At 38.1% G+C, this 17763-nt stretch overlaps 1 protein-coding gene across 2 annotated transcripts in view; it reads right to left on the bottom strand.

Annotated features, from left to right (window-relative positions):
- jcada (junctional cadherin 5 associated a) overlaps positions 1-17763 on the bottom strand; it is a 48890-nt gene that overhangs the window by 18122 nt on the left and 13005 nt on the right. For both annotated transcript variants that reach the window (XM_038300771.1, XM_038300770.1), the window contains exon 2: positions 3042-3548. In XM_038300771.1, the coding sequence (XP_038156699.1) occupies positions 3042-3409 (368 nt within the window). In that variant the 5' untranslated portion in view covers positions 3410-3548. The remainder of the gene's footprint in view (positions 1-3041; positions 3549-17763) is intronic.

The raw sequence follows: 17763 nt of genomic DNA, 5'->3' as shown, positions 1-17763 counted from the left end.
GTCCAAAGACTATAACTTCTGTTTTGTCTGCATTCAGAAGCAGAAAGTTAAGAGTCATCCAGGTTTTTATGTCTTCAAGACATGCCTGTAATCTATGTAATGGGTTAGCTTCATCTGGATTTATAGACAGATATAGCTGGGTATCATCAGCATAACAGTGGAAATTAATCCCATGCTGTCTAATAATTCTACCAATTGGGAGCATGTATAAAGTAAAGAGAATTGGTCCTAGCACTGATCCCTGTGGTACTCCACAGGTAACCTTTGAGCGTGTTGAAGATCTATCATTAACATGAACAAACTGAATTCGATCAGATAGATAAGATTTAAACCAGTCTAGTGCTGTTCCTTTAATTCCAACAAAATATTCAAGTCTTTCTAAAAGAATATTATGGTCAACTGTATCAAATGCAGCACTAAGATCCAACAGGACGAGCACAGATACAAGTCCATTATCTGAGGCCATGAGAATATCATTAGTGACTTTCACCAGAGCTGTTTCAGTGCTATGATGAGCTCTAAAGCCAGACTGAAACTCTTCAAAAAGTTCATTATGGTGGAAGTGATCGCAAACTTGTTTGGCAACTACTTTCTCAAGAATTTTGGATAAGAAAGGAAGATTGGATATAGGTCTATAATTGACCAAGTCATCTGGGTCAAGAGACGGTTTCTTAAGCAGAGGTTTAATTACAGCAACCTTAAAAGCTTTAGGTACATATCCCTGTAACAGAGATAGATTAATCACATCTAAAATGGAGGAGGAGATCAAAGGGAATACCTCCTTAAATAACCTGGTTGGAACTGGATCTAACATACAAGTTGAAGGCTTAGATGAAGACAATAATTTTGCTAATTCAGAGAGTTCAACTGGATCAAAGCAGTCTAAACCCAGTTCAGATTCCATGACTACCTCAGGTACAATCGCGGATAGAGGAGTGCTTATGATCTTATTTTTAATAAGATCAATCTTATTTATAAAGAATCCCATAAAGTCATTGCTGCTAAGAGCAGGTGGAATGGATGGTTCAACAGAGCTATGGCTCTGGGTGAGTTTGGCAACTGTATTAAAAAGAAATCTAGGATTATTCTTATTCTCCTCTATTAATGAGGAGAAGTATGCTGCTCTTGCTTTACAAAGGGTCCTCTTATACAGCAGTAAACCATTTTTCCAGACTAGGAAGGACTCTCGCAGGCCTGTGGAGCGATATTTTCTCTCCAGTTTCCTAGCATTTTGCTTCAAAGTACGCAGCTCTGCATTAAACCAAGGAGCAAGCTTTCTATTTTTAACGGTTTTCATTTTCAAAGGAGCTGCGTTGTCTAAGGCAATACGCAGAGAACTAGCAACCCCATCAACAAAATCATCAACCTGTGAAGGGGAATAAGCTAAACTTTTGCACTCTGCAGCACTGCTCAGTGACACAGAGGAGAGAGAAAGTGAAGCAGATTCTTTAAAATTTATAACTGCACTATCTGATAAAGATCTACTAAAATTGAACCTTCTTTTGGGGGAGGAGAACTCTGTTAAAGTAATCCTGAAGGTTATTAGAAAGTGGTCAGAGAGGACAGGGTTGTGAGGAAATACTGTTATTTCTTCACATTCTATGCCGTATGTCAGCACAAGATCCAAAGTATGAAGATGAGAATGCGTGGGACTATTCACATTTTGAACAAAGCCAATAGTGTCTAAGATAGCATTAAAGGCTGCTCTTAAGCTATCGCCTTCCTATTAATGTTTCCTAATATGCTCATTACATTTCATTGCTACAAGATGACCAAGATCCGCTCATTTCTGCTAACTACTAGAGTCATTGTTTCACCAGGCCTAGCTATAGAAGCTATAGGGTCCCTTTCCTTAATTATTTCCTCAGGAACAATCACAGGAGGGGAATTCAATTCAATTAAAAAATTACGTTTTTAATCCCAAAAGGGATAATCAATAAGTTCAGTAAATTTAGTAAGAAAAGCCCTAATAGAAAAATAGCCCTGTATTTCTGTTTTAACACTCTTTAGGTCTATCAAATTAATAGCACAACTGAAGGAATGTTATTGTGATGAAATTGCTTGCCTAAACACAAAATGTATGGAAAAAAATGTACACCACACATCACCCCAAACATATCACCCCAATTTTAAAACAAGGAGGTGGCAGCATCAATGAAATGTAATGAAAAATGTGTGTTTTTTTTGTTTGTTTTTTAAACCTGGAAGTGATTAGAGTTGATGCAAAGGTGGAGGAACAAAATACAAGGAAATCCAGGGACAATGGTTCATGGTCCAATAGAGGAGAAACACTGAACATGTAGCCAGAACTACAGAGGAATAATTGCTTGGACCAGACTAATGTCTTTATGAGTTAGCCAACAGTCTAGACCTAAATTTAGTTAAAAATGTTTACCAAGACTTAGAATTTGTAAATGGTATGTACTTATATAGCACCTTTATTCAAGTCAGGAGACTTGACCAAAGCACTTTTAACACTTTACTGATGGTGGCAAGCTACATTGTAGCCACAGCTGCCCTGGGGCTCACTGACAGAAGCGGGGCTGCCGTACACTGGCGCCACCGGGCCCTCTGACCCCCATCAGTAGACAATGCAGGTGAAGTGTCTTGCTCAAGGACACAACGTCACTGAAAGTCGGAGTCGGGGCTTGAATCGTCAATCCTTCGATTTCAGGACAAACTCCTACATCCAACGCCACTGTCGCATTGTCTGACAAGATACACCAGTCTGACTGAGCTTGACCTACTAGTAAGGAATCAGTCAAAAATACTCTAGTTGTGCAAAGCTAATGGAAACACCCCCAAATATAAGCAGCTGTAGGCACATGGTTCTACAAGGTATTGACGATAACATTATTTTTGTTTGTGGTTGTAACCATCAGCCAAAATTCTGTAATGCATTATCTCATAAAAAAATTGTTTTATGAGATTTTTAGAGTAAATAATAATAAATCTAATGTTAGATCCTTAAGCAGTATAGTAATTAACAGCAAAAACTGGTTTTAAACAGTACAGGAAGCCATCACCAGATTGTTTCTTACCCGCTGTCTGAGGTCAGTGACTCTCCCAAGGAGTGGGTATCAGTTTGGCCCCGGTTCTCGCCCTCCTGTTTCGGCTGGCTCCCCTCCCTGGGTTCATTGTTGTTGCTGGGACAGCCGGCGACGTATACCTGGGGCTGCCTTGTCCCACCACTGTTCCCCATGGCCACTGCAGGCCCCCTTTCGTATCCGTTCACTGTTCTGTGACCCGACCTGTTCTCCAAGATTTCATGATGTTTGTTGTAGGATGGTGGCGACGACGAAGGCGGTGGACGGGATGAGGATGTAGGGACAGGCGTAGGGGTGGAGGAGGCGGCATGTCTGGGCAGTTTGTATCCATGTGAGATGAGGAGGTCCTCCACGCTGTACATGGTGGCATTTGTTTTTGCTGGTGCTGGTGTTCCCCCCCCACCCCCTTCTCTGCCTTTAGGTCGCTTGTCAAGGTGCCTCTGCTTCTTCCCTACACACACTGGCAGGATTACCGGCACAGCTGCACAGCAGAGGCCATCACTGGAAAAAAAAAAGACAGGCAGAAAAGAGGATAGCATGAACGCACTAGAAGAAAGACAGCTGAAAAAAGGTGATGGTAAAACCATTATCCTCGCCATCCGTGTCCAAGTTTTGTCAAGACCCTTATGGAAATTCGATACAACGGGAAAAAGAAGGCACCACAACATGAGCCCCCCCCCACCGCCATTTCTTTCCTTCACTCCTGTTCTTTACCTTTGCTCCCCTTCTGTGGGGCACAGAGGAAGATCTGCGGGTTAAAAAAAAAGCTGCATATACTCCAAAGCAGCATCATCTGTTGAAAGAGCAGGAGTACCGCTGCGTTAAAACAGGGCCACTGTTTGCACTGAGCTCCCAACAGCACTCCAGCTGGTAGCAGTATTCCCAAGTCCATGTTTTGCATCACCAAAACTGCTGGAGGACAGTGCGCCTCTGTGTTCACCTCAACATCTCTCAAAGTGTGTCAGCAAGAGCTGTGCTCGACTCTCGGCACAAAGTCGAGCTTGTTCAAAGCGCTGCCCCTTGTCGCTGATCCTGTTTGTGAGGTTCATGGACAGAAAATAACTGTGTAGTTGTAGTGAGGACGGTGTCCTGTTTGAGACCTTAGGGTCTCAGTTTTGCCTTTTGCAGATGATATGGTTCTTTAAGGGTCTTCTAGCAATGACCTTTAGCTTGAACTAAAGCATTTTCCAGAGCAGTTGAGGTAGTGTGAGATCCTGGATCTCGTTTTGTTTACAAGTGATGAGATGATGGGTACGGTAGACAAAAATATGGACGGGGTAGACAAAACCAACGAGTTTGAAGGCATACTCTCACTTTAGATATAACCCTTTCCCACAGGCCAAAGAACCCACTTAAACCTAGGAACAAGCGGTTTTAGTGGCAGTGGGAACAGCTCATTGACTTGTGTCTAACCGGGTCAAACGAATCGGCAAGTGACCCGCATTAAAATCACCTAAATTACGTGATACCATTGAGCGAAACATATGGACGTCAACACCCCGTGCCAGTAACAAACAAAAAAACTGTTTACATTTGATAGACATGGCGCAGCCCTGGTGAGAGGGATTCAGAAAGATAGAAGAGCGAAACAATACAGCCCGCTGACTCTGCCCTGGCTTCTTTACATGTTGCTCTCCACTGTTTACTTCCCTGATTTCTGTTGCACCAGTGACATCAACAAAACACGCGTTAACCCTTTATTTTCAGTGGGAAAGAAGCTTTAGATGATAAAGGAGAATATGGAGGATTTTCCCTGCCAAAAACCAAGAGCAGGACTTCCTCTACTTGCACTCAAAACTTGTAATGCTCACATTCAAGACTTCCTCTTTCTCTCAGATGTATTATTTTCCCCATCAATTATTTATTTCTGCCCTCAGATCTAATGCTTCTAGCACAGATATTTTCTCCTCTCGTCTACCTCCGTCGTCTTGCGCGCAAACCAGTCTGTTCAAGTAAGAGATGCGCTCGCAAACCCGCTGGCTCTGCTTGTGGATTGACTTTTTTAAAATCTATCAGACTGGAGTCAGATCGTCGCCTAGCAACCTTTGCAGTTAATAGAACGACAACCTCAGATAGGGTGCGCTTGTTTTCTTATACTGAGTTTGCCTGTTACTGCTTATTGATAGTAAAATTGTTTCTCAAATGTTTTCTGCTAACCCAGTTGTGTGCAACAGTCTTCATTATGCCAGATATATGAACTCGTAAAATATATGAACTCATTGGAGTTAAACCATCTCCAGGCCTGAGGTGAACACAAAATTCCATCGTCACAGTATGCTAGTCAGGGCAGATGATAATTCTGCCTCCAACAGAAAATTTGTGACTTTTCAGTTTTTGATTTTGGACTCACCCTTTTTAAATTTTCAGGTTTTTATCTTTCCTAATTGTTTTTGTTGTAAGCATGTTATTATATCAGAATTTATATTGCAAAGCCATATAAATAGACTCAAGCGGACTGGTTTGCGCACGAGGAGATGAAAACGAGAGGAGAAAATATCTGTGCAAGAAGCATTAAATCTAACAGCACATAGAAAGATTTAATGGAGAAGAGAATATATATGAGAGAAGGGGGAACTTTTGAATGTGATCATTACAAGTTTTGTGTGGAAGTAGAAGAAATCCTGCTTTCAAATTGAAAATGTGTGCTTTTGTTTTTTGGCAAGAAAAATCTTGAATATGAGAATTTTTTCATGTCTTCTGTCTTTCAGATGCCTTTGCATCCTCCAATATTGGCTAGGAGGGGAATGTCAGGGTTTCCCAATTTGAAGTTTGAGTCCCCAGGACCGCATTTCCAATGAGCAAAAAAGGTACGGGTCGAGGACTTTCCACGGATCATAAAACAGCATAGGCGTTAGTACTCCCACTTTCAGTAATTTACATATCAAGACAAGGTAATGATCTGATTCCTAATAGTAAACTGTAGTGTTCCAAAACACAATCCTTATTCATAGTACTACCACTAAAAAAAAGATAGAAAAACACTAATTGTGACTAAATAGCTGGTAGAACCAGTCACATGGCCACTATTTGCATACTTGATATGAGGGATTGCTCCAAAATCAATGACATGGCATGAAGGAAGCCATCTATGTTAAGAATAAACAACCTTAAACAGAGGGGGTGGACTCTCGTTTCAGCTTTCAAAAACCTACAAAGCGGCAACTGAGTTAATCCCTTCCCGCTGTCATCACAACCCCAGCCCCTGTACAGGTGGGTGGAGGACCCCGTCTATTCAGCCAGGCCAACAATCCCATTTAACAACCCCCTACTCAGACCGTTATGGGGCATTGCAGGCTAACAAAAGAAACCAAACGACCCCCATGCCAAAAGGATAAATCACTTTGTTCGTTTTACTTTGCATGTTTTCAAAACAAAAACAGGGCTTTGTTGGGCTACTGTATAAAACCTCAAACTCTTCAAACGCTCAAATGCTATTCCTGACATTTAGAATTAAAAAAGGTTTCTTGGTTGGGTAGCAAAATATCTTGAAACTTGGAAACAAAGTCCAGTGGATTTTCTTATTTTGAAATAATTCAATTCAAATTCAAAAATCCTTAATTAATCCCAAAGGAAAAATAAATGTTGCAGTAATCAATTTAATTTCATTGATTAAAAGCAAAAACTAAAACATTTCTATTATTTCAAGGGTTCCCAAACATTTCAACTCAGGAGCCCAAAAATAACAATAAGATAGACTACTGACCCATTAAAACTACATAGAGGATTTCATTCTATGGCACATATAAAGCAATAATATTGATTTTTAACTAAATTTATTTTTAATTAAATATAGTAATTTAATTTTCATTTTGAATGTATCTAATTTTGATTATTCAATGTGACGTTTAAACTTTTAAATGTGTATTTTAAAATGTTATGTTATATTTAGTATGCAAATCATTTATTATATCAATAAATAAATCTATAAATGGTACATCTACTTATTTTACATCTACTTTCTTCCACAGAGCATTTATATTCATGTATTTTGATATATTCTGGCCCTCCATATACCTCAGGGATCACATCACATGACCCCTCCACTTGGTGTCTACAAATGAAGCTACAGTAGAGGTATAAAAAGGTCTTAGAAAGCAAATGCGTCCAAAAATGAGCATGGATATTAGCTTGAAGGACTAATACCTGATTGAATTAGGGATACCCAGTGTGCATCGTCTCATGATGTAATGCCCTTGATGAAGTCATGCTTGATGCCTTGTCAGCGGCAAAGATGCTGCTTCAACCCACTCATTCATGCAAACAACCTGGCTGTCCTCAATAAGAAATGGCATAAAAGAAAAGCGCTTTGCGACTCGCTGCCAAAATCAAATGCCGTGCAGACGGTTTTAAAGCCAATCACACAGGGATTGTTAAAAGGCAGAGCCAAATCGCTTGTTCCCCCTCTATGAAAAAACAGACGGCTGACGCAGCCTCGACAAAATGTATTCAGCTGCAAACTGATTAGCATTTGTGTTGCTCTTTCACTGTTTATTTAGCCATCATAGTCTCATACAGGCAGAAAAAAAGAGGCGAACTGAGCTATAAAAAGCCATCCCAGAGGGCAGCATCACTGCCCTTCTCCTTCTTTCCCTTGTACCTGAACCCCGGGGACAGCCTACTAGGTGATTAGATGATTAACGGGATCCAGCAGCATGAAAACGCCGCTCTCTTTGTGCCTCTGGCTCTCTAATACGATTATCTTTTTTTTCTTTTTTTATTTAAAACCTTAAACCTGTTAGTTTTGGAGGATTGACTCTTGGCGCTTAGCCAGTTAATACTTTTGTTGAGTTTAACTCTTCCCGTTTGTGATTTGAGTAATCCCCTCAAGCAGAGGCCAGTTCGGAGTTTCCAAGGACCTTCTGTTAAAGCAATGTCAGTGTGAAGGAAAAATAGGGTAGGGGCGGTAATTAATTTCCTTATGGATGAGTGCACAGACATAGGATGCACAATATTTCCCTCATCATGATTTCCTGAACTTCAGCTGAACTTGGACTCAAAAACCAGGGTGCCGGATTTCTCACATTATGCTGTGGAAATGTTGCAGAAAAAACAATAACAATTGTTCTAATGTGGGGAAAAATAAATGCCGGACTGGATTATTTCCTCAGTAAATGTATTTTTGATTACCTATTAACCAAAGGTATCGCAAAAGAAGCATCTCCTGATAGTTAAAAGCAAAGAATTTCCTTTTGACCCATTGTAAGACATACCTTTGATACTACTTAGGCTTCACTGGGGTGTGGAAGAGACTTAATTACACCATAAAAACAACATAACCAGGATGTTATTCTTTAATTATTCTGGCCAAGGAGGCCAAAAAATAACTAAAAAAGCTATTTAAGAGGAACCTTCAGAAATACCTTGAATTAGAGCGAATAGGGATACAGCATGTCGATCATATGGAGGATAAAAAGTGCCAAAATTAAATAAATAAATACAGCATTAAATAATTAATTGTGGAATTAAATAAATAAATGTGTCATTAATTTAATAAAATACTTCTTCATTTTATTAAAAATATATCTATAATTATTTCAGTGTGCGTTTAATTATTTCATGGTCCTGTGTCGCAGTGCATCGAAACCATTAAAAAAATCTGTCAAACTCACCCATCAAAGTTAGGGGGCGGTTATCTAAAACCTGATTGGTCACCCTGCACATTAAGACGAAGCAAATCGATTACAGAGACTTGATTCGCGTTAACCCCGCCCCCTAACTTTTGACCATGAAATAATATATATATATATTTTTTTAATAAAATGAAGACGTATTTTATTAAATTAATGACACATTTATATATTTAATTCCTTATTTATTTAATGAATTACACATTTAATTAATAGTTTATCTCTGTATTTATTTATTTAATTGTGGCACTTTATATTAGTGACGTGGTTTTTAATTAATGAATGACACATTTATTTATTTAATTCCACATTTAAGTAATTATTGACACATTTAATTATATATATATTTAATGCTGTATTTATTTATTTAATTTTGGCACTTTTTATCCTCCATACGATTAAAGCCTGGCTGTCAGACTAGTTAACATTTTATTCAATCCAAGTCAACTGTACTGTGTTGTCTGTATAATTTTTACTTATTTATAAGGTCAGTACATTTCTGCAGTGCAAGTGCAATAATCCAAGCCAACTACTATGTAGTCTTTCCTTATTTCTCTACTGTGAAGATATTTTTATATCTAAAGGAAACATATTCCAGGAAATAACAACTGTTTTTATGCTCTTTTGTACTATATGCACCCTTTTTTAAATTGTCTGTTGTATTTTAGCTTTAATTGCATCTTGCTTTAACTCTTTGTACTCTATATAAGCTACTGGAACCAGAATTTCCTGAAAGAGTAATCTCAAGGGATAATTAAAGTTGAGTTTAAGTCTAACAAACTAATCTAAAGTTGATCAATTTTATTGACTAACAATTAGTAGATAAGTTTCTATTTCCCTAAAAACTTGAGTTCTCGATTGTGTCAAGAGAATCTTTCCATTACATGAGGGGCTAATATGCTGATTAAAGATAAAAGAACTTAAAGTAATTAATTATATTTTACAATTTATTGTTCCAGCTGTATTAAACACAAAAATATTTTTATTCATGCGGTATCCAATGCAGTATCTGATTATGTCATCACCATTTTAACTGACTTCCTGCTTCGGGTAAAAACAAACCCAAAACAAATAAAACAAAAAATGAAAACCCAACAAAAAATGTTCTTTGCGATTTTAATTTAATAATCAACATTTTAAATTAATTATTTTCTGCTCTTCTAAATTCTAACAAGTTGTCAGTTTCTCCATGAGAAAGCCCAGAGTTTAAAGATCTGCTCCTCACAAAACATCTGGACACTTGATTAGAACCATCAACAGGTTCTTATCTTTAATAATAACTAGGGCTGACACAATCAGATTAATCGTAATTAATATTATTATTATTGAAATAATCGTCAACTAATTTACTGATCGATTTATCATTAACTGCACTGTAGAGACTCTAAATCATGCTTGTAGATGACAGAGGAACCTAGCCTCATGAGACCATCCTGATCTCGCGAGCTTTCAAGGTTTCACTCGCAGATCAGTCTGGAGACTCTCCGTTAAAGAAAATTTGGAGCCGTTCACCAAACGAACGTCCAATCAGCGTTGGCTTTGAGGCGGGTTGAGGTGTGACGCAACGAGAAGCGCGACAGTTCAGTCTAAAGAACATGGCGGCTTCAGCCGATGAAACTAGCATTAGCGTGGCTATCGAGCAAGTTTTATCGGAATTACAGAGTATTTCTTCACTGAAAGAAGAGCAAAACACTGCTCTGGAGGCTTTTCTCAGAGGAAAAGATGTTTTTGCTCTTCTCCCGACTGGTTTCAGCAAGAGTTTGATCTATCAATTGGCTCCTCGTCGTCGTCGCTCTGTTAGTACGTCATATGCTTTGTTGATCTGATTGGTTTATTTGGCCCGTCTATCACCAACATAGGCCAATCAGCTAACCAGTATTTTCGCCCCTTCCCAAAATTACTTCTACGGAAGGTTTCCAGATGGATATGCGGAGAAAATCCATCTGGCGGAGTCAGGTTAAGAGGAACCCACCTTGAGCAGTAATTATGCCAAGATCGTAAAAAAAGTATATAAACATTTTGTAATTACGATAAAAAGATACTATATCTTTTTCAATATGCTCTATTCAGAACTCCTCAACTGTAAACTTTTGGTTTTACCTGAGTTAATTTCATAAAAAGTCTTCTTTAAGGAATATTTAGCTATCCGATTATTAATCGATTAATCAATAAAATAATCAAGAGATTATTACATTTGCAAACTAATCGTTAGTTGCAGCTCTAGTTATAACAAAAGGCTTTACTGCATTAGTAACCGTTATTTAAAGACCCACGGTTCGCTTACTTGTATGTTTGTGATGATTCATTAAACGTTTAATAATCTATAAAATATAAAGAATCTGTAATGACACCCTTTTAATGAAATAAATGTTGAATAAATTATTTACATAAAAAAAATAGATATTAGTATTCGTGGTGGGAACCTTCGTATTTGCCGTTTCTTTGTAAATTTGATGCGCAAGCAGCAAAACAAGTGTTGGTCCACTGGGTGAACTCCAGCTTAATAACCATCTCAAAGCAGCACAGGAAATTGCAACAATAGCATGTTTTCCAGTTGTGGCACAACTAGCCGGCCCACAGCATGCCAGATAACAGGCTTCTAAAACACCATAAAAAATCCATGTCTGGAAAAATAAGTAACTTTCTGGTAAAATATCAGCTGTGCTGCTGCCATCAACACCTTTGTTTCTAGATGCTGGAGATCGGCCTCTTTTTCAGTGTAGTCCTGTTTCTCTGACTGTGACTAACTGGATGTGCTCTTTTCATCCTCTAACATGGGAGCTGGCTCGGAGTTCGTTTGCCTGGCTGTGTGATTCCTGGACGGGGCCGCCTTTTACAGCTGCTTTTTGTATCTCTGCTTCTGTCTCCTTGAACCCCAGTCGGCCTCAGCAGATGGCCGCTCACACTGAGCCTGGTTCTGCTGGAGGTTTCTTCCTGTTAAAAGGGAGTTTTTCCTCTCCACTGTCGCTACAAGCATGCTTAGTGTGAGGGATTGCCTTTGAGTCAACTGGTTTTCCTTAGATAGAAAACTTTTAATCAATTTGTTTGTAAGATCTGGTTGAACTGTAAAGTGCCTTGAGATGACATGTTGTAGATTGGCACTATATAAATAAATTGAAATAAAGTAGGTTGCAACTTGGGTTGTTTTTCATAATAACTGGTTTAAGGAGGAAAAGTGGCATCCCTGGTGTATATGGTTTAAAAATATGAGGTTCATGATGAATAGCAAAAGTTAAGCTCTAAAAGGCAATGATTCTACTGAAGTTCTACTGTCATAGTTCTGACAGTTTTAGAAATTAACTTTTAACTTCTGTTTACAGCAAAAGTTAAAGTCTTAAAGTCAATATAGTATATCATTTTAGCTATGTTTATTGGAAGAAATTGTGGTATAATTAACATTTATGTACTGTTCAGACTTCTAAAGAAATAGTTTTTAAAACACAAATAAAATATCAGGTGTTTCTAAAAAAGAAAAGGTAAATGATTAAAGCTTTCAACCAATCATATTGTTGAATAACCTAAATAAACGATTAAAAACAGTAACTTTTAGTGTTGCAGAGCTCATATGTTTAATTATTCAATACTTAACGAGCAAAGAAAATTTTTGAATTGAAAAGGTGTTTTATTTTGTCGATATATGTCATTAATTCATTAAATAGAGTTCCTGTATTTAAGTCTATTTAGAAGTTCAGTCGAGTCTCTCCACTAATTAAAAGGCACAGTATAGAACCTTTAAGAGAGCTTTAGGCAACAGATCATTAAGGCCTTAACCTGCCGAAACTCAGCGTTCTCTAATCTAGCCCAAACATAAAGCATTTATCTGCGATGTCATCACTAAAGGACAATCACCTCCTATATTCTCAAGAGTTGAGGATTTCCTCTTGTTGTACGCCCTTCCCACCTCCATCTAATCTCCCCCCCTCCATAACAAACTCCCCCCAAACACCGTTAATGCTGTTACACAATGTATTTATCCATTTTATATAAAATAAAAAGCGAGATTCGTGCAACAGTCTGCAACAATGGCCGGCTTTCATTCCCAAAACACAACAACATTGTGTTCCGCTACAATGCCCGCTTGTGTGAAAACAAACCACAGCCGCCTGGATTTGGCAACAGGGATAAAAAAGAAACAAGGAAATGTTGTTACTGACAAAAAACAGTTTGATTTAAGTTTAAATCAAACCATTTTTAGGGGCAGCGGCTTTCCAACAACATTCTGTAGAAGTGGGCTCTTGTAGGTCAGACGATGAAATGTCGAGGGGAGTTATTTAGATAAAGCCAGGTAGAAGCAAGGTTGCGGCTTTGTGTTTGGAATGCTTGCTAATGCTGCAGGGGTATGACAGGTTGCAGGCTGACAGTTTGGTGTCAGCTCTTTATTCCTGGCCCGGCTGAGATGAGGGCGCAGAGAGGAGCCCGGGAGGCGCAGGGACAGCCTGGTAGACAATGCAGCGCGGATGCCTGAATCAGGCCTCAGGGAGGAGCCAGTGCAGAGTTAGAGTGTGTAAGCAAACATCCTATGAATAGACCGATAACAGGCATAATGTGGAGAAGGATGGCTGAGCAGTTTAAGGCAGTGACACTCATGTTGAAATATTGCATAAACTACATGAAAAGAGTCAAGCAGGGCTGACTGAAGCTAAAGACGAACGGTGCATTGAATCTTTATTGAATCATTATTACAACTGTTTTTTATTGGCATCTCATGTCAATAAGGAAGGAGAATTATGTTCGTATTTATCTCCCTTTTCTCTGCTCCTCCTAATATAGCCTAGTGCTTTAATTTCAGTATGAATCCAGCTGTTCTGTAGCCTCGTGAGACCATCCTGATCTCGCGAGCTTTCAAGGTTTCACTCGCTAATCAGTCTGGAGACTCTCCGTTAAAGAAAATCTGGAGCCGTTCACCAAACGAACGTCCAATCAGCGTTGGCTTTGAGGCGGGCTGAGGTGTGACGCTACGAGAAGCGCGACAGTTCAGTCTAAAGAACGTGGCGGCTTCAGCCGATGAAACTAGCGTTAGCGTGGCTATCGAGCAAGTTTTATCGGAATTACAGAGTATTTCTTCACTGAAAGAAGAGCAAAACACTGCTCTGGAGGCTTTTCTCAGAGGAAAAGATGTTTTTGCTCTTCTCCCAACTGGTTTCGGCAAGAGTTTGATCTATCAATTGGCTCCTCTTCGTCGTCGCTCCGTTAGTACGTCATATGCTTCGTTGATCTGATTGGTTTATTTGGCCCGTCTATCACCAACATAGGCCAATCAGCTAACCAGTATTTTCGCCCCTTCCCAAAATTACTTCAACGGAAGGTTTCCAGATGGATATGTGGAGCAAATCCATCTGGCGGAGTCAGGTTAGCTGTTCTGTGACGGCCTCACAGATTGGTTAGAAATAAAAGGATTTGTGTTAACCAATGACACAATGCAGAATTATACTACAATATCGCAGGCTTGGATCATCTTAGAGAACTGTTGAATCCATCACAGATGGAAAGAGTATGTCACAGGGAGGGAATTATCAATAACGTTACCCTGAAGGGACTGCTAAGATGCTCTGAAAACTGGATGAACTTGTCAAAAGGAAAGCTATTGGTTGCACATGTTCAGCCTTTCTGGCGGCATCAGAGAAACGTTATTTAAAGATGGCTTTAGCTTGCCATAAATGAATTTTGCCACAGACGAGACCAAAACTGAGCTTCTTGGCCTAGTAATGAGTGAGTGACATCCATCCAGTCTATATCTATATTTAGATTATTCTTACAGAACATGTTGGCATTTTAAAATGCTGGCTCTCAGTGGCAGAGCTGTGATAGACAGGCATTGCTATTTCTAATGTATTTCTTCATTTCTTTATCTTTATGTCCTTTTGTGAGTGTAATTGATGTGATCGCAATCAGGACATGGCTCTGTCTATTTAATTTACTTGATTTATTTCTAACATTCGCATAAAAGATAGCATAAACAGAACAAATTGTAACAATGGAGAGGATACATAGAGCTTCGGTAGAAGTATGACCTTATATATATCCACTATGTGTAGGTTATTATTATTATATTAGTAAAAAATATGTTTTATAAATACAAATTTTGAAAAAAGGAGAAAACAGTTTTATAAATAGAAGAATGGAAACATGAAAAAATTCCTTGCCGAGATGAATCTGTAAAAAGGTTTTGAGAATAACTGCTGTTTTCACAGATATACTTTTGAATATTTATTTTGTGATTTTTTGTAATATTTTATGTTTTATTTCTTTTTTTCCCCCAGATTTTGTTAAACAAATTGAATTCTCTTCCCTTCTGGGAATAGACTTTCAAGCAGAGATGTATTTCTATTAGTATATGTGGACAATAGCAACAACTATTTTATTGGTTATTATGTTGGTCAAGAACCAGCATTTGCATGAGGCTTGCAGTGATTAAAAAAATGTGTTGTGCAAAACGCTACCTGGAAAACAGAAATTTGAAAAAAAAAAAAAAATTTGGAAAAAATAAAATCATTAAAAAAATAAATAATTGCAAAAATAAGATATGGAGACATGTATTTTTATAGTACATTTGAGAAAACAGCAAAGTAACGTTAGTTTGATCAAACGATTAATTCCTGTATTGCATTTTTTTCCAAATTTCAACTAAACCAAAAGCTGCTGATTCTAAAACAGAACAAAATAAACTCCATACCATATTCCACCTGGACTGGGGTGCAAAACGGGGACTGTCCCCGGAAATCAGGGACGTCTGGTCATCGAATATTACATCTATGATCAGGCTGTGTATAGCCTAAATATTATAGCCCATGCCAGCACATTCACTTCTATGCAGTTCATTTCAACATAAACTCGTAATTAACTAAGTAACGCAAGATTTTTCCAAGCTAAATATTAACAAACACTATGATTATGACAAAAAAGGAATAAGTATTTGTTACGTTCAAACAAATTCAGCTGTTCACTGCAAGCCTGCCCATCCTTTACATCTTTTAAAGGGAACCATGATTAGGTAAACAACAGGCTTTATTTATTTTCAATGTAAATACAGTACGGTAAAAACAAACAAACACTGTAAGCTCTTTAGTTCTAATAGATTTAAATGAAATACTGTAACACAGAGGTCTTCAACCCCCTAGGGGGTCGCGAAAGTCTTGGTTGATTACTTTTTTTTATATTCACTCCTGCAATTTTTTGCAGTAATTAAAATGCCTTTAAGTTCACATTAACATGAATTCAATAAACTGTAGTAAACAGATAAATGGAATAATCCCAGGGAGAAATTACTTTCGTTACATTACTCCATCTGTAACAGAGTGACTATAGGACCAGTTTGATATAACACAATTTCATACAATATATATAATTAGGGGGTGCCCGCTCCATCTCGCAATCAGTTTGGGGGTCCTTGGCCTCGAAAACGTTGAAGACCCCTGCTGTAACAGAGATGTAGCCATGTTGTACATGCTGCAATGCTTTTAGATTAAAGACAAATGCTAGGTCCTGTAGAGCTAGATGTCACTGCCTGATCCGTCAAGGAAGCACGATCCGTTCTGCTCATGAGCGAACAGTACTAAAACTACTTATTTCTATCCTTAACTCACTAAAGAATAGTAATACACATCTGTAAAATAATGTTTTATGACTTTTGTGAGACAATTTTTATGCTTTTTACATTTTCTTCGTTAACTTTTTCGTCTTTGGATTTAAACATAAATCTAGTATTTTTGAGTTTTATGTTTTCATGTAGTTTTAACCTTATGCCATATGGTGCTTAATCTAAATACAGAAACAACTAAAATGCAGATAAACATGGTTTAACCATATTTTGCCGGACTGTGCTGAGCATGTCTGATGATGACGTCAGAGAAGCAGTTTAACAAAGAAAATGTAAAAAGCATAAAAATTGTCTCACAAAAGTCATAAAACATTATTTTACAGATGTGTATTACTATTCTTTAGTGAGTAGTAAATGTTCACCTCCATGGGTGAAAAATATAACAAATTAAGTGGTGGTTTTGAAGTACTTCTGAGTTTGTATGTATCATAAATTTAAATTTTTTAATTGATAAGAAAATTACTATATATCATGGCCAATGTATTCATGGATAACAAAAGATTGACTTAAGGGTCAAATCCCAAAATCTGTATATCCCCTCATTGAATAAAATCTGAAAAACTTTAAAGGGTATTGAGTTTTCCTTTTGAAGACATTTTAGATGCTTAAAAATACAAAGAATCTCCAGGCACCAAAACAACTGTGTTTTAAAACAGCATAGCCTGTTACCAAAAAAGAAAATACAAAGCAAAACAAAAAAAATCCCCAACAAACCCTTGTTCTAAAATAACTTAGAAGAGCCGCACCGCTTCAGCACATTGTTTCCAGTCTCCTCGGATCTCTGACTGACCAGAATGGGTGTGCACTTGGCAGGACTCTGCGCCGCATCTGTTATAAGTGTGCAGGCGTTCCAGAGGCACGACAAGCCCAGCAAACAGAAAGGCTTTGGAAGACTGTTTATCTACGTGACATCACTGTGTCCAGCGGATGGGCCGCCTCGCTTCCTGAGGAAGTGCGTCTGTTTTTAACCAGAGGGCTGTCGCAAGTGTTTCCAATCAGCCACTTGTTTGTCCCGAGGGGAAGAGGTCGAAGGCATGTTTTCTCCTCTCTTTTCTTTGGCCTTAAGGGTTTCTAGTCACATTCTACACAGAGTGACCAGGCATTTTTCCCCTCTACAGGTACGACAGTGACTAAGCAGCAGAGACGCCTGAATTATCCACAGATTCATGTGCCGTTTGGACACCTGCCATCCATCAAGAAAGTCCCATTGATCTTAGCTGACAGCACAGTTTGGCACAGTTACTATGGTGAATTTTGTTCCATTATTGTTGCAAGCAAAGAAGATGTTTGACAAATGGAAATAAAAAGAAATGGAATCCAATGAGATCTAATTAAAAAAAAGTTTTGAGAGTAACTTTGTTGTTTTTCAGATGTTTTTTTAATGGTTTTTAATTTTTTTTTTACAATTTTATATTATCAAATTATTTTTTTTTTACAAAAAAAAATTTTTTTTTACGGATTGAGTTTTACGAATTGCATTTTGTTCCAAATC

This window comes from Cyprinodon tularosa, unplaced genomic scaffold, assembly GCF_016077235.1.
Source record: "Cyprinodon tularosa strain WSP-4 unplaced genomic scaffold, ASM1607723v1 ctg456, whole genome shotgun sequence".
Taxonomy (NCBI): Eukaryota; Metazoa; Chordata; class Actinopteri; order Cyprinodontiformes; family Cyprinodontidae; genus Cyprinodon; species Cyprinodon tularosa.
This window is presented reverse-complemented; position numbering and strand designations above follow the sequence as displayed.